This window comes from Paroedura picta, chromosome 11 (assembly GCF_049243985.1).
Source record: "Paroedura picta isolate Pp20150507F chromosome 11, Ppicta_v3.0, whole genome shotgun sequence".
In the NCBI taxonomy this organism is placed as follows: Eukaryota; Metazoa; Chordata; class Lepidosauria; order Squamata; family Gekkonidae; genus Paroedura; species Paroedura picta.
The window spans coordinates 46330088-46348569 of NC_135379.1; the positions used below are offsets into that span (position 1 = coordinate 46330088).

General features: G+C 45.9%; 1 protein-coding gene across 1 annotated transcript in view; it reads right to left on the reverse strand.

Annotated features, from left to right (window-relative positions):
* Window positions 1–18482, reverse strand: part of ITGA9 (integrin subunit alpha 9) — a 237380-nt gene that overhangs the window by 217950 nt on the left and 948 nt on the right. Inside the window, exon 2 of the mRNA XM_077302684.1 lies at window positions 583–710. Within this exon, the coding sequence (XP_077158799.1) occupies window positions 583–710 (128 nt within the window). The remainder of the gene's footprint in view (window positions 1–582; window positions 711–18482) is intronic.

The window sequence follows — 18482 nt, forward strand, 5'->3', positions numbered from 1 at the left end:
AGGCAATCTGCTCTTCCTTCCTGCATGATCCTGCCCTCTTGCTCCTTGGTGCTGAACTGCTGGTGTTTAGGCACCATCTAGGAGCTTCATAGAGTTCCAATCCCTCTTTTCTCTGGCCCTGCTAGATCACCTCATCTTGCCAGCCTTGGCAATTGCCCACCTGCTTGGATATGGGCTGCTGGAGATGCCTGTGGACATGGCCATCTTTGGGCAATTGACAGCCCAACCACACTCCAGACTTGGAGTTCTCTCCCTTTCTCTGGCTGTTCTTTCAGGGTGACTTTCAGCTCCCCAGGTAGCTGACAGCATTCCTCCCTGCCAAGCTGACCCGAGATCTTCCCACTGATCACTAGCACTTACCAGCTGCATCTTCAGAGGACTTGTGGGACCACCACACTCTTCAGGTCCAAAGTCCCAGAGTAAGTGGATCTAGACCTCAGCAAGAGATTCTCCCATGCCCTCTCACACCTGGTTTCATGCGCCCATTTTTATACACCATTCCCAACACAAAGTTAAAGTGAGGTCACAAGATGTTTCTCACGTGTGAAAGCTCTGGGACACGTGGAAACAGGAGATACGTACCTCGGCCCATATCCAGTTCTGTGCATCGCCTTTCAGGGTTGGTGTGAACCCGACATTTAAACACAGCTCCTGGGGACTTAACAGAGGCACTGTATTTGGAATCTGCTTTGGGAGCCCCAACCAAGACCCTGGAAATCAAGAGCATGGAAAGGTTCTGTTAATATAAAGACAAGAAAAATGTCCAGTGTACAACTCATTCCCCGACAAGCAATGCCACTAGTTTGGGGAACCTATCCCCCAGACCAAATGTCCCCCACTCCTGATATCAAGGCATTAAAACCCAGGAGTTCATTTAAATAATTCATTTAAACCAACGGTTATATGCGGATGTCAATCTCAACAACATACAGATAGGGGACATATGTAATGCAACATGCAGCAGATATATTTCTCCCACCCCAACTTATTCAGCACCAGTCTTAACTTATGATGATGTCATGTGTGTGCTAAACAATTTCCATATGTATTCCAATATTTGGCAGAGCAAAAGTGGCCTATTTGCCTGATATTAAAAGCAGAACGACACACAAGGAATTTCCGAGCTGCTACCAGAAACTGCAGCCCTAGATAGAGGACCCCTTTTTGCTCTCTCGATGCATAACAGAATATACCAGAATATACCAAGTATCACCAAGGTGAGCACTGCCCTGCCTCGGACAGGAACAGTCAATGAGATGGAACAGATACAGGGAAACAGACTACATAATGGCGTGCCAATAGGAGGTACAGTTGTATGACTCACTAGGAGCAAAGCCCATTTTGAAAATGGGTCGTAGAAGGGCAGGAGAGTGGAAGGGCTCCTGAAGAATAGGGTGGCTGAGCTTCCCGGTTGGCCCGCCTTTTCCAGAAGCCATGAGGGGCAGGGGTCTAGAGCAGGGGTAGTCAACCTGTGGTCCTCCAGATGTTCATGGACTACAATTCCCATGAGACCCTGCCAGCAAACGCTGGCAGGGTCTCATGGGAATTGTAGTCCAGGAACATCTGGAGGATCACAGGTTGACTACCCCTGGTCTAGAGTAGTGATCCCCAACCTGTGGGCCGCGGACCACATGTGATCCTTTGACTAATTGGAGATGGGCCCCGAAGGATGCCTTCTCACCTCCCCCCCATCCCTTTACAACACACTTCATTGTTGTGGCGTGTCTGTATCTTATTTTGAAGGGATGTTTAAACATTACCATAGCGATCAGAGAGTGCTGAGGCAGTGGTTGAGAGTAGAGGAGTAAACTACCCCCCCACCGGGCCTCAGTAAAAGGCGTTGAGTGGTCCCCGGTGAGTGGTCCCCAGTGTTGAGTGGTCCCCGGTGATAAAAAGGTTGGGGACCACTGCTCTAGAGGACAAGTGGTCAGCCTCATTGAAGCTAACAGTTTGCCAACAACAGTTGCGCAAGACATCTAAAACTGTCAAAACACTCCCTCAAAAGGCAGACAAGGGGCCTCAAGTTCCTTTACTGTATTAAGTGTTGGGGGAAGGTTGTGGCCAAGTGGCGAGATGTTGTCTGCAAAATAGCTTTCAAAGGCCTAACAGCTAATTTCAAATTGACTACTGATTGTACACTCTTCTTTGCGGGGCAGTCAAGAACTGAATAACACAAAATTATTGTGTCGGGTGCGCGCTTGTAGATGCAATGGAGGTGGCATAAAATTCAGCCTCTCTCACTGCCGTCTCATAGGTTCTCGTGAGCATCCTATAAGATGTTCTTGTGGCTTCGTCACCAGTTTGCCTCCAACTCCTGCTTCTTTCCACACAGCTCCTCGGTATACCAGGGGGCTGGTCTAGAGTGGGTGTTGGGGAGCGATCTCATCAATGGCAACCAACATCTGGTTGTGCCACTAACTGACCATCTCATCTAATAAGTTGTTGGGAGGCTTCAGATCCTGTAGAGCAATCAGGAATCTGTCGGGATCCATAAGTCTCCACTGGTGGGCATAAATTTGCCCTCCACCACTGGAGGGGGGATGGGGAATCCATAGTCAGGTCTTCAAGGCATAGTGCTCTGACCATGGTACTGCATTTGATCCACCTCTAACCCTGCACCAAAGATCAGGTCCAAGGTGTGGCCCACTTGATGGGTAGGACCAGTAACAAATTGCGAGTTCCAATGTGGTCATGGATGCTTCTGGGTCCTGGCCCAATTAGAGGCACAAACCTTCACGTGGATGTTAAAGTCCCCCAGGACAATAAGTCTGTGGTACCATAGTGCCCACGTGGCCACCACCTCTAGCAGGCCCAACAGAGCACCTGCAGATGCATTTGGCAGACGGTACACCAGCCAGACAGCCATGATCTCAACCAGGTCCCACCCCAGGCCAACACATTCAATTCCTGGGATTGTTGATGTGAGGAACCCCCTGAAGGAGGAATCTTCCCAGACACACACAAAAATATCAACACTTACAGAGATTTCAGAATTCAACAGAATCCCACTGTGGTGATTGGGGGAAGGGATTTGAACTGGGACCAGTTCACAATTAATCTTTTGAATTAGATACAGGCTCATATTTTCAGCTACATTCTGACAAGAGAATTCTGGCCCTTAAAATGAGGCCACTCTAAACTCACAGGAAATGACTATAGTTCCTTTTAGATCTGTGCATAAATGCAGAAGGCAAACATTTTCTTTTCTCTTTTCCAAACCCCGAAGGATATGTGTGTGTTTTAAAAGAGGGAATATTGTTATAGTTTAAGGTGTGCATTTAACCGGAGATTTAATTCTTACACTAACATTTCCACCAGTGCTTCAACACTGACCAACGTGGCCGATATTTAAAACAAACTTTAAAAGGAGACTGAATTAACAGTTCGATTTCTCCTGTGCTTTAGAAGCTAAGCGGTCAAATCACGGGGGTTTTGACAAGGACTGGCATCCACAGCATAAGCAATGTTTGCACAAGTGAGAACAATTAGCGGCCCAGATACTTTCATTTCGGGAGGGGGGGGGGGAGAGAGGACCAGAAAGGCAGCAAACACCAAGAAGCAAACACAAGGGAGACTTGAGAGAGCAGCTCAAAAGAGAGTCTGGCAAGCGACTCACAAAAGTCTCCAGTCCAAACGCCAATCATCTCCGCTTAGACATGCAGCATGAATGAGCAACATTCATTGGTCGATATCCCCAAGCTCTTAAAAATTAAACTATGAAGGCACACCCACCAGCTTCCGAGGCACCAATTTAAAAAGTAAGGAGATTTAAAGAGCAAGAAAAATGCGTCTATGGTTCGGTCTTAACCGAGGCGCTGTGGTTGTCGGGGTCTGCGCAATCCAAAAGGGATGGCAACCCTTTGGCCAGGCAATGAGATATGATTTTGAACTGATGATCAATGAAAAATATCCTGGCATGGCCTCAAGAAATCCTACCTCGTTCCTGCTACAAGGAAGTGGACTAGCAGGTCAAAATTATAGGCCCTCTGTTCAGTTCGGAAATCCAGAAGTTATTTATTTATTATATTTATATACCACCCTCCCCTGAGGCTCAGGGCGGTTTACAAGGAACTGGAGATAAACAGTACAAATTACATGATAAATTGAACAATAGCGACACAGTCATAACAAGAGAACAATAACATATAGGAACAAACATGGTGAGAACGTTCATTTTAACTGTAGCATACTGACAGCCCTGTGAGATGGACATGTCGGTAGTGGTTCTCATAGGAGGGGGGCTCAGGGGCTAATGGTCTCAACCAAAAGCCTGGCGGAAGAGCTCCTGTTTGCAGGCCCTGCAGAACTGTTTAAGTTCTACTCGGGCTCTGATCTCCTCCGGGAGCTCATTCCACCAGGTGGGGGCCAGAATGGAGAAAGCTTTGGCCCTGGTTGAGGTCAAGCAAGCTTCCTTGGGGCCAGTTATCTTGGGAGCAAGGTATCAATGGAAAGCTAGCGTAAAACTCCCCTGGGGAATCGCAGACAATCTTGGATTAATAATTATGTTTTAACTTAATTTGCATCACATGTTGCGAGAATAACGTGTGTGCAATCCTGTTTTGTGAGGATGGGGACACATGATTACTTTAACTAAACTGAATCAGAGACCACTCTGGTCAGTTAAAGGACTTCCTGTTTTTAAGAGAAAGTCCTAAAATACATTATCAGACTGTTCATTAGTAAACACAAGTGGAGATCTGTAAAGAACCTACAGAGGGGGGGGGAGGACTCTCCCCACACACAGACACACACACTGGTCATGACTCCTTCTCCTTCAGTGGGAGAAGTCATTCAACCTGGTTAAGCCATGCCTCCTCTCGCTCCAGGCAGGACTATGAAAATTTGTGTAGACTGAATTGGCTCAGAGGGGAGCTGACCAGATACAATAGCCCTGCTGCTCCAGTAGGACATTCAGAATGCAGTTCCTCTGCCTCCTTGTGCATGCCTGTTTGTACGTAGTGGTTAGCTTGCTGTAGTGCGGACTTCTAACCTGGTGGGCCGGGTTTGCTTCCGCGCTCCCCCACATGCAGCCAATTGGGTGACCTTGGGCTCGCCACAGCACTGATAAGGCTGTTCTGACTGAGCAGTAATATCAGGGCTCTCTCAGCCTCACCTCCCTCACAGGGTGTCTGTTGTGGGGAGAGGAATGGGAAGGCGACTATAAGCTGCTTTGAGACTCCTTCAGGTAGAGAAAAGCAGCATATAAGAACCAGCTCTTCTTCTTCTTCAGTAATATCAGGGCTCTCTCAGCCTCACCCACCTCACAGGGTGTCTGTTGTGGGGAGAGGAAAGGGAAGGCGAATTTAAGCTGCTTTGAGACTCCTTCAGGTAGAGAAAAGCAGCATATAAGAACCAACTCTTCTTCTTCTTCAGTAATATCAGGGCTCTCTCAGCCTCACCTCCCTCACAGGGTGTCTGTTGTGGGGAGAGGAAAGGGAAGGCGAATTTAAGCTGCTTTGAGACTTCTTCGGGTAGAGAAAAGCGGCATATAAGAACCAACTCTTCTTCTTATAACTGAACTAGAAATTAAGCCCATTTTATATGAGAATAAAATGGAAACTAGGCTATTGTGGCCAGGGAAGCCCGCCCTAACTCCTCCCCAACAGCCCTTACTCTTCTATTTAATCCACTCCACAGGAGCGTTTAAAGATCAGATAAGGAAAGATAAGTCTGCTGTCCCGCCACACACCTCCTGCCACTTCTTCTCTCCTGTCCCCTAAGGTGGCCATGATTAACTTCTTTCCAACACACAAAGCAACTCGTTCTGAATTCTAGAACTTTAGGAGTTTCCTTTTTTAATGAAAAGGCACAATTTGAAACTGTGTCTATGGCTCGCCCTGAACAATAGGACTGTGGGCCCAGCGCCTGTCGTTTCAAGGCTTGCAAGGTCTAAGAGTATTGGAGCCTCTCCAGATCTCCGCCTGGCAAATATTCCCATGAGCGAAACAATCAGATTCTCCCACCTTTTTTTTCCTTTGTAGGTTGTGGCACAAAACATTAAAAGAATACTGAGATTTATCCTTTGATGAACGTGCAAAGAAATCCCTCAAGAGAGGGAAATGATAGAACCAGGGTTAATCTGTGATGCAGCTCTGGGCAGAGCATCAGCTGAAATAACGAAAACTTTGTGAAATACCCATTAGATCAAATATGAGGAACTGAAAATTCCTCTCACCTTCAGTGAGTCCTGCTGTTTGCTCATTTTACTGACATCTCTGAGATTCCTCAGAGGGCACTGGGACAGAGCCCATACCATGGGAAGTGGCATTTGTAAAAACACCTTTTTAAAGTAATATTATGTCCATAAGCTCCACAAGGGCCAATTATAAGACTGCTTTCAGCATCATGACCTTAAATACTGCTGAACAAAGGGAACTTCGGGAGTGTAAGTTAAATGTCTTAAAAGACATTTTAAGACATGGAAGTCACTTCACATGGACTCACTTCACATAGTAACGTATATTGAACTAAGGTGTTTATAGCAGAAGAAGCTGCCGTCTAAAATAGATGCATTGTTTCTTTGTTTTCGCCACAGGATGGCACTAAACATTAAAAAAAAACAGTGTTATTTATTTCTGGTGTTATTTTGTTTATTCAATTTCTCTGCCACCCCTAATCCCCAAATCAAGCCAGTGTCCATTTTTAATGGAATAGTCAGGCACATGCTCAAACGTTTCAGATTAAATTTAGTGAGAGACAGAAGTTGCAACTCTAAGAACTCTTTCCTGGCAGCATGGTATAGGAGTCACAGTGCCAAATTAGGCTCCGGGAGATCTAGGTTCAAATTCTGCCATGGAAGCAGGGTAACCTTGGGCCAGTCACACACACACACAGCCTAACCTTCCTCACAGGACTGTTGCCAAGATAAAATGGAGGATAGGAGAATTACAATGACAGAAGCTACTCTGAGCCCCACAGGGGTGTAAATGAAGTCCCACTGTGCCAGAATCTTGGGTATTCTGCCATGTGTTTCTATTTGATTTCAGAAATTGATGGTTTGAGCTGTCTGCTTTGCCTGACCTGTGATGTTTTCCAGTGCTGATTCCTTCACACCTCAAGGCCACATTCCCTAGTTTGTGCTTTATGGCCTCTGCTTCCCACAACAATGCTGTGCTGAGATATTACACTCCCTGTCATGTAAGAAGATCAAAGTCTGACGAAGAGTGCTTGCACTCGAAAGCTCAAGGAAAAAGGTAAAGGTATCCCCTGTGCAAGCACTGAGTCATGTCTGACCCTTGGGGTGACACCCTCCAGGGTTTTCATGGCAGACTCAATACAGGGTGGTTTTGCCATTCCCTTCCCCAGTCATTATCATTTTACCCCCCCCCCCCCAGCAAGCTGGGTACACTCATTTTACCGACCTCGGAAGGATGGAAGGCTGAGTCAACCTTGAAAGCTCACACCCTGAATAAATTTTTGTTGGTCTTAAAGGTGCTACAGGACTCTGATTTTATTGTCCCTTTGACTTAGTTTGCCCTCCTGGATCCCTGATTAGAATAATGTTTGGTTTCCTTTGAAACTCGGGTCATCACCTTCCCATGGGAGAGAGGGAAGGGGACGTTCCTGTGTTTTATATATGTGAATCCCTGCGTGAATCTTTAGTTCTGCCTATTCGCTTATTGGATGCTTTTGCTTGAGAATAAAGACACTTTCCAAAATAGAAGTTTTCTTGTCTACAAGTCTAGAATTCTGACACACTGGGGCACAAATTGAACAAATAAATAAATAAGTCCCACAGACTAAAGTGGGCCTGAGATCCAAGTAGACCTGCTCAGGATTGTTCCCCAAAAGTACTAAAATGTGCCTTTGAAACCAATCCACGCAACAAAACCTACTGGCATCATTGGCGCCAAAGTTATAAACGGAGAGACACCTTGGTGTAGTGGTTAAGAATGGAGGCCTAATCTGGGGAGCCGGATTCAATTCCCCATTCCGCCACAAGCAGCCAACTAGGAGCCTTGGGATAGTCACAGTTCTCTCAGAGCTCCCTCAGGGTATCTGTTGTGGGGAGAGGAAGGGTAGCAATTGTAAGAAGCTTTGAGACTGCGCCTGGTAGTAAAAAGCAGGGTACAAAAAAAACCAGCTCCTCCTCAGACTGATACTAGAACAATGTGAGTTTTGTTTCTTTTAAGGGAATCTTCCATTTGTTTTTCATTTAACTGAATTAGTCACAATTAGCCAGACTTTTGTTTAAGAATGCTATTTATTTTCATAAAGCCTTGTCAAAGCCCCAACATTTTGCCAGACGTTTCTCTTTCACTGCGATCTCTATGACTAACCCATGGATAATGAAACTTAGATCAAGAAACATTACTTTCTTTACAATTATAAAAGCCTCAAGACTTCGTCCAGTTGAAATTCTCAGCACAAACCTCCCAGTTCAGACCATGATCCTCACAAGGCAGGGAAGAGAAGGTGACAAGAAGGAATGTTTGGGACCCAACTTCAACCTTCCATCCTTCTGAGAGATTCTTCTTGTTTGATAAGCGCTCAAAGTAAGGTAGAGTGAAAGAACCAGAAAAGCAAATAGCCTCTGTCTCTGGCACAAGGATCCACAAAAATCTACAATCAAGAATTACCCATATCCTTCAACCACTTTAAATCTCCAGGGACATATCACACCTTCATTGTAGCCTAGCTGGTTCTAAAGACCACGGACTGAAGGAGAACCAGAAATGCAATATGATGTTATCTCAGGTATCCAGAAACATCTCCTGTATGCACTTTCAACAAACATCTCAGAAAGTCACCCAGCCAAATCGGGAAGTGACTCAGGAATACTACCAAGCAAAGCTAAGCCCTTTTAAGTACTTACTGATTTCAACCAGAGACATTTAGGCAAATAGTATACACTATACTTGGTGACTATTTCCTTTGCATATCTCTAAAAACTCAGGAAACATGGGGGAACTGAATAAGGGTATTCTTCTCCTTCCACCTCATCAGCATTCTTACATGGACGGCGAAGGAAAGGATATGGAATGGGGGATGGGCACACCAGCAAGAGTTCAGTGGGGAAGCAGGGAGAGGGAAGGGAAAGGAAGGGCTTCCTACACACCACAATTTATTGGCGCCTTCTGAGATATCCTGGCACAACCGGTTGTGGTTGTTGGTCACGTAGAGTGCAGCTATCGTCAAAACATTGCGGAGAATCAGTGTGGCCTAGTGGTTATGGTTTCAGACTCAGGTTCAGCTTTTTACTCTGCCATGGAAGCTTCCTGGGTAACTGTAAGCCAATTACATACACTATCTCACAAACGGTTGTTATGGGGTGAAAATGGGGAAGGGGAAATGGACCATCCTGAGCTCCTGGGAGGAAAGGCAGGATAAAAATGCAATAGACCAGGAGGTAGGAGGGCAGTAGTAAATTGAGCCAGTTTGGTGCAGTGGTTAGGAGTGCGGACTTATAATCTGGCATGCCGGGTTCGATTCTGCGCTCCCCCACATGCAGCCACCTGGGTGACCTTGGGCTTGCCACGGCATTGATAAAGCTGTTCTGACCGAGCAGTGATATCAGGGCTCTCAGCCTCACCCACCTCACAGGATGTCTGTTGTGGGGAGAGGAAAGGGAAGGTGAATGTAAGCTGCTTTGAGACTCCTTCAGATAGAGCAAAGCAGCATATAAGAACCAACTCTTCTTCTTCTTCAGTAATATCAGGGCTCTCTCAGCCTTACCCACCTCATAGGGTGTCTGTTGTGGGGAGAGGAAGGGAAGGTGAATGTTAGCCGCTTTGAGACTACTTTGGGTAGAGAAACGCAGCATATAAGAACCAACTTCTTCATTGTCTAATCTCTGAGCTATAGCAGAATAGCAGAAATCTAATTATTGGCCAATTGTTAAAAGGATTGCAGTGAATTAAATAACCATAACTGGCTAGGTAAAGTGAAGTCTGTGGACCCTTTCACATTATCTGTTTATAGCACAGTCTCTTAAGAACATAAGGCGCATATCACAATGTTTTTTAATCCTTTTTCTGGAGAGCCAGTAAGCTTATTTACATCACGATTCTACAGTTACACAGTTCAAAACGAAACAGTCTCATTTTGAACATTCAGCGTTCTCAAAACAAGGTGTAAAATAAACTCCGTAAACCAATGAAATCAAGTAACCCCAATCCAGTTTCAGAGGAATTCTTGGATGCCAATAATCAAAAGGGAATCCAAGGAAGAAGATATGCCCTCAGATACCCCAGGCCAAAACTGTAAGGTAAAGGTAAAGGTAAAGGTATCCCCTGTGCCAGCACCGGGTCATGTCTGACCCTTGGGGTGACGCCCTCTAGCGTTTTCATGGCAGACTCAATGCGGGATGGTTTGCCATTCCCTTCCCCAGTCATTACCATTTTACCCCCCAGCAAGCTGGGTACTCATTTTACCGACCTCGGAAGGATGGAAGGCTGAGTCAACCTTGAGCCGGCTGCTGGAATTGAACTCCCAGCCTCATGGGCAGAGCTTTCAGACTTCATGTCTGCTGCCTTACTACTCTGCACCACAAGAGGCCAAAACTGTAACTGGCTTTAAAAGATAAACAGTGAATTCTACCCCAAACTTAGTGCACCAGTAATCAGGGCTTGTTTGAAAATAACTTCAATGCACTGGTATTAATAAAAAACATGGTTTATATTATACAGATTTTTAGTGACAGAGTCTTTGCCACGCTGACTTAACACTAACCATCTTTTCAGGGGATCCATTTGTGCTCGGTTTTTTCAATGTTTGGTCTTAACATCAACATCAACAAAACCATTTTTAGCTTTGCATTTCTTGTCTCAAACCAATCACTTACTGCACAAAAGCCAAGCATTTCGGCAATAACTCGAAACAGCTCTTCCTATTCATTTCTTTCCAGATATTGAACTCTTTTCATCACTCTATTGGAAGTCAACAGGCAGAAATGCAAAGAATACCAGCCCATGGGAATCAAAGAACTTGCACGCTGTTGATTTCACGGCCTGGATCCAGCCTGAATGAAGTTATTTATATCACTCTGTGTTCCAGTTCCAAAGCCAGCCTTTTAGGAAATAGAACCCCATCTATCAGAGACAGACAGACAGACAGACCAGCTTTGTGAAGGTTTCCTGGCAAGCACTAATACTGCATCCATTCAAAGAACTCCAGGTGAATTTAGCTTCATCTGCATCAAATATATATATAATATATATGTAAGGGATGTCTTACATGTATTGGGAGTGACGTCCCACTTAATTCACCTCGTCAGTTCATTGTACACCAACCAGGAGGCCACAGTACAAACAATATATGGAGACACTGATTGGTTGTAGGTCAGCCAAGGAGTGAGACAAGGGTGTATCTTATCACCCTTTCTTTTTACCCTTTATGCAGAGGTAATTATGCGGAAGCTTAATCTGGAAGAATCTACAAATGGAGTCAAAAGTGGAGGTCGTAACATCAATAATCTCCACTATGCAGATGATACAACACTGATAAAGAGACTAAAAGAAGAAAGTGAAAAGATGGGTCTATACCTAAATATCAAAAAGACCAAGATCATGACGACTACTGACAGTAGCACCAAGGTCACAATTGACAATGAGAACATTGAATGTATTGATGATTTCATCTTTCTTGGCTCTATGATCACTCAAAGTCGTGGATGCAGCCGTGAAATCAAACGGCAAATATAACTGGGCCAGAACACAATCTTAAGCATGAACCGAATATGGAAAAGCAAAGATATCAGTCTTAATACAAAGTGCCGGCTAGTCAACGCCATTGTCTTCCCCATAACAAGCTATGGATGCAAAAGCTGGACCCTAAAGAAAGAAGACAAGAGGAAAATAGATGCTTTCGAATTATGGTGTTGGAGACGAATTATGGTGCTGCGAATCCCATGGACAACCAAAGTTACCAACACGACAGTTTTAGAGAGGAGCAAACCAACTATGTCATTAGAAGGGAAGATATTACGGCTGAAGCTCACTTACTTTGGACACATCGTGCGATCAAACTCACTAGAAAAATCATTAATGCTCGGCATGGTCAGCAGCAAAAGGAAACGTGATTGCCAAAGGACCATGAACCAACTAAAAGAAGCGGTCGTTGACAGAGACGCGTAGCAGAAACTTTCCTATAGAAACACCGAGAGTCGGACACGACTGAGCAGATGACATCATCATCATCATCATCATATATAAGAACCTCTAATACATGTGAAAAGGAACCATGCACACACTTTCCTTATTTTTAGGGATAACATGTCAATGTTAGTGTGGCACAGTGGTTAGAGCAGGGGTAGTCAAACTGCGGCCCTCCAGATGTCCACGGACTACAATTCCCATGAGCTCCTGCCAGCGTTCGCTACCCCTGGGTTACAGTAGCAGACAAGGATTGAGGACAGGAATCTAGTTCTCCTGTCCGATTGGTCTCACCATTAGACAGTTTCCAAATGTTAAACTGAAGTCTACTATTTCGTGACATGAGCTCATTGGATCTCTGGAACAGCAGAAAACGAGACTTTGTCCTCTTCCATGTGACAGGCCTTCTGATATTAGAAAAGCATGTACCAATTCTTCTTCTATTCCAGCCAAAGGTGTTTGTAGAAGGCCACCTTTAACTATTTAGAAAATGCAGAAATGAACACCTTGTCCCCACTCTCGGTGTTAAGACAACTAGAATTATTTCTACTAGGCAGAATGGGAGATGTCTTCTTGCTGTCATCTGTGGTTAAGATCAGGGGTAGTCAACCTGTGGTCCTCCAGATATCCATGGACTACAATTCCCATGAGCCCCTGCCTGCAAACGCTGGCAGGGGCTCATGAGAATTGTAGTCCATGGACATCTGGAGGACCACAGGTTGACTACCCCTGGTCAAGATGATGGCCACTGGAGAAGTTTCCAAAGTATAGACAAGCAGAGCCCAAGAACTGGGTTTCAATGCATAAGAGAGAGGTACAAATAGTGTCTCATCTCCCACTAACTTCAGACGGTCGTTGTAAAGGGAAAACTGGACCTGTATCAGGCAGCGCCTCATTAATTTGATGCTTGGATCCAATGTCAACAAGCACCAGTATCTATTAGGGTCAATTCACTGGGCTAGTTTATTCTTGTGGCTGTATTCATGGGATGCTACTGACTACTACTGGCCTCATTTCTTGGGGATGGCTATGATTTCAAACAAAACAAAAGCCATAGTGCCATATTTCAAGTATCAGCAGAAATGCTTGTAGTAAAACATGACCCGTAGTACTGAAACCACAAGGAAGAAGATTCTCACAGTTATTCCAAAAGCACACAAGAAGAAGACCCAATTTTTTATTATTGCAGTTTTTAATACCCAAAGTTCGAAAATGGCTAACAAAAACCTTTCCCTTCCTCTCTTCCCAACAGACAACCTGTGGGGTAGGTGGGGCTGATAAATGTCCTGCGAGAACAGCTCTAAGAGAACTGTGACTAGCCCAAAGTCATCCAGCTGCCTGCATGTGGAGGGGGAGTGGAGGAGAGACCTTCATGGCTAAATAGGGAGATGAATCCTGAATCCAACTACTACAACCACTCTGCACCTACATAAAATGGCATCAAGGCAAACACATATACGTTATGTTTTCTTGCCGCAGAAGATCCAGGAATGGCTCCTGAGCAATTAATAGGAGGAATAATTTGTTTTTAAGCACCAAAGTGATGCTGAAGAGACAGATATTCTAAACACAGAATAAATGGTTTCAATGCACATTTGTTGCATCCCAAGACACTTCAGGACCTCAAACAGTCTTCAAAACATCTCCAGCATGTTGGCCTTTCCTCTGGTCTTTGCAACAATGCAAAAGGAATTTAGGAACTGGTCCTTTTGAACTCTTTTCTTCCTTAAAAAAAAAATCCGCAGAAGGTTAAAATTGTCCCATTCTGTTTGACTCAGGGAAGGTAAACCGTCGAAATTTAATGAATGATTCATGACGCTGTTACAATAAAGGCCTCCACTTAAGCTTTTGAAAGAGGAAGGAAAGAGAGCTGTTGCTAAATATTATTTGGTAATGTGCAGTTTCCAGGAATAGTCCAAACTTGCTCTACCGCGCCACATCCCTCCAAGATGGAGCAAAATTACTTTAATTCCATAGAATGTTCTCTACGTATAAAACCAAGTGACCTCAGTTACACCAGAGGCTTAACAGCTAATGCCTCTCTGCAGTGCCACAACTATCAAGGCAGCATTTCTGCTACAACAAATAAATAATTATTAAGACTGGGGTTAATTGGCAACTCCCTGGCTGCAAAGAGAGACCATTTTTGCTCAGGAAATACACAAGGCATTGCCAAATTGCTTAGACAGCACCATCTCATAGGCCAAAGTGAATTGTGTACGTACACACACGCACATACAAAAAGTGCACAATGTCCCTCTTTAATGGTTGGATTTGAAACCTGCCTAGCGACTGGCTTCAGCCTCCAGAACAGACAATGGTCTCTTATTGTGAGGAGCTGGAAGGCTGCACTGGCTGACCCCAAAAGCCTAAGTTTGATGGGCATGAAGCACAGAGATGTCATTCAGGGAGGACTCCCAGAGCTCCAGAAACAGGCAAAAGGATAAAAATACACCTAGACACATTTGACCCAGCTCTGCATGTTGGGGGGAGGAGGGGCAGAGAAGTGGTTTATCCTAGTAGCACATGCGGCACATGGTTCCAGGCCCCCAAAGTGCTAAACGGTTAGGGGGCCTTCACACTGTGATTTGTAGGGGGTCTTCAGACATAATACAGCTTGCGGACAGCAAGAACAAAAAAAAGTGATACTCGTTCTCTGTTAGTACCTGAGCATGCGCATCGCTAACTGAGCATGCATCCCCAAGGTGCATAAGTGTGAAGATCCCTTTAGATCAATGGTTCTCAACCTGGGGTCGGGACCCCTTTGGGGGTTGAACGACCCTTTCACAGGGGTCGCGGCAGGGCAAGCAGCTTGGCCAGGGGGCACCATCTACAGAACAGCCTTTCGGGGTAGATCGGGATAGAGTGTTCGTCTGGTTGGTGCAGCGGAAAAGAGCGAGATCGGCATGGTGGGACAAGAGGCAGAGCTGAACTGAGAAACCCTGGGGAAAAACCAATTTATATACAATCATGAAAAATGGATCTTCACGCCATTGGTCAGTTTTGGTTTAATTTCTGTGAAAGAACACTTGAATAAGAACACTTGAATAATTTTATGGCTGGGGGTCACCACAACATGAGGAAGTGTATTAAAGGGTTGCGGCATTAGGAGGGTTGAGAACCACTGCCCTAGATATGGGGGCATTGTGCTTGTATTTCTTGCCAAGGTTCGGGGGATGTTTTCACCAAAGTGATGCCGTCAGTTACTCCCAAAGTTTCAACTATCCCTGGGAGGGGGTGCCAGCTGTCCTCTATTAAGGGCCCACAAAACCTTAAAACGAATCCTTAAACCAGATTGGGGGAGGGGGGTAAATCGAGTTAGCAGCATGGCTATACTATACCCCACACAAGAAGGAAGGACAGATACAATTCTCATTACCTAGTTTTTAACGGATTCCTTCATAAAATGTTGCAGTGAAGAATGAGCTTCCACCCTATTTCCAGTGCTTTGTTTTTGCTTTTAAGAAAGCATGGACAAATTGATTCACAGTTTACCCCTAGCTTAAAATTAAGCCTTGACGTTTACTAACTGCAGTTTGGTTAACAGCCACTATGCGTCTTGCCAATTCTTACTTTAAACACCTTTAACTTGCCTTTCATGAGCATTCAAAGTGGTTCACAAGCTAAAATTTACATGCAAACACCAGCTTAAGTCTACATTAAATCTTGGACTGATCTGTATTGACTTCTTGGCCTGCTCTGTATTGACTTGTTCATCACCTGTTGACAGTTCTGTCAAGGGAGACTCTCATGTGTCTTTCTATATTAACACTACAAAAGGCCCTGTGCATGATGGGAAGGAGACGAAAGGTGCTGTTGTTTTAATGTACCGGTTAATTTCCTCATGCAATTGTTAGTTGTATCATCACGCGACTTCCTGGGCAGAGGGTTTTCCTGTCCATTTGAAAGCGGCCCTTTCAAACCCCAAAGGAGCTTGGTGGTGGCGAACTGGAAGATAGACTGTTTGAAATGAGGCTGTGGCTCAGTGATAGAACACCTGCCTTGTGTTCAGAAGGTCCCAGGTTCAATCCCCAACATCTCCAGTATTAAAAGGATCTGCCGGAGACATGTGACAAACTAGGGCCCAGCGTCAGCTCAAGCACAACACTGTTCAGCGCACAAATTCAGCTGCCAATCACAATCACCAAACGATGCGTGTGCATTAATATGTTTGACGTATCATGTCAGCACCCTGACCTGGATAGCCCAGGCAAGCCTGATATCATCAGACCTTGGAAGCTAAGCAGGCTACTATTTGGCTGGGTGACAGCCAAGGAACAACAGGGTCATGACACAGAGGCAGGCAATGGCAAATGGGTTCTCCGTCTTTGGACATTTTTAAACAGAGGCTGGATAGTTTGACAGAGCAGCTGATTCTGTGAAGGCTTAAGGGGGTTGCAGGTTACAGTGGATGAGCGATAGGGATGTGAGTGTCCTGCATAGTGCGGGGGGTTGGTCTAGATGACCCAGGAGGTCCCTTCCAACTCTATGATTTTATGCAATCACCTTGCAACGTCTCTTGCCTGGCTGCCGGACAATCCTAGGAGCTCCTGGCTACTCGACGCACATGCCACAAAATAAATAAAGAAAGAACCTATCTTGTTCCATCTGCATGGCCATATTTTAATAGATGGAATCATCAAGACATATACAGTCACATCATAGGCAGGTGCCCTTTAAAAAATTACAGGTCAATGTCCCTCATTGGACGATCTTTGCCCACGGGTTTATGCTGCCTCCACATCACTAAGGGAACAGCTCTCTCTCTCACACAGATGGTCATCCAGATTCCTGCTTGGAGGCCACCACAAGACCCACGGGTCTACATTTCCCCTCCATGTAAGTCTTGAGAGTCAGGAACTCTGCAGCCTGATTCGGCAACCCAAAGCATGGAACCGAGCCTGAAGACCCGCCTATCGGATATCAGACGAGTGGGATGCAAAAACGTTTACTTGCTAAAGCAGGCCCAGAGAAGGTGATGCGTGAAGAATCCCATGCCGCCCTTCAGCGACGGCAAGCTGTAAAGCAGGGGTAGTCAAACTGCGGCCCTCCAGATGTCCATGGACTACAATGCCCATGAGCCCCTGCTGGCAGGGGCTCATGGGCATTGTAGTCCATGGACATCTGGAGGACCGCAGTTTGACTACCCCTGCTGTAAAGGGAGCCTCCATGCTGAGGCATTACACCGCAAACTGACAGGTACCAGAGGGAAGAGGCATTGGCAAGCCGTGCCTGCAAGTCCCTCCCTGGCTAAAGAACAGTGCATTGAAAGGAGCGAGGCTGGAAGGCATCCCTTCCGCTCTCAGCCGACCCACAGAGAAGGCACAGTCCCTTCTAGCCATGCTGTTGTCCTCGCCTGTGCTCAAGGAAGGCAGGTGGAAAGAGAGCGGGTGCCGGACTGTGTGTGTGTCTGCACACCCAAGCATGCCTTCTGCTGGCCCCTCATGTGACCCACAGACACATCCAAACTAACCTGCCCCACACATGGGGGGGCAAATCCTCCTTCAGCAGGCATCTCTTTCAAAACCCACCAGGAAGGGAGACTCCACTGCCATGCTGACCAATCTCTCCCAGCAGCCAAGGGTCACTCTTACTTAAGGTGACCAGATTTCAACATTGGTAAAGCGGGACAGCATTGACCGGAGGGGGGGGGGTCTTGATTAAAATTTTGGTCTATATGGAGCAACAAAAAGTTTCACAGAACGCAAAAATAGTATTGTAATATATATATTTTTTAATTTCAACACAAGTACAGTTTGCCAGGTGCCCCCAGATGTCCCTCCAAAAGTGGGACAATCGGGTCACCTGACTCTTACTTCCTGACAGATCTGTTCCCCTGGAGCCCCACCAAGTGCCTCACAAAACTACCACAGCCCCAAGGGCAGTGTATAGCTGTCAGCCCCCCCTCCCCCTCCTCCGGCCACTGGCAAGGGGGGCGGCAGGGTTGCCATGTCCTCCTTGGGAAACTCCTGGAGTTTTGTGGGTGGAGCCTGGGAAGGACAAGGACCTCGGTGGGGGGCAATGCCACAGAGCCCACCCTCCGGGGCCGCCACTTCCTCCAGGGGAACCAATCTGGAGATGCGCTGTCATTCCAGGGCATCTCCAACCCCCGCCGGGAGGCTGGCATCCTTAAATCTGCAGCCTGAGGAGTGAGAAAAAGGGGTCTTCCCCTCTTTGCACCAAGAGCAATGAGAAATATTTCTCCTGCCTGGAGAAGTCTCCCTCCCCATCTTAGACCACAATAGCAATAAGTGAGAATGCGGGGGGGGGGGGGGTAGGAATCACTTTCTCTTCTCCCTGGGCTGAAGAGCGCTGTGAGGGTCCTGAGGCTGTCTACCTCGGAGGACTTGGAAGGCTCCCGGTCTCTGCCATGATAGCCATGCTTTAACA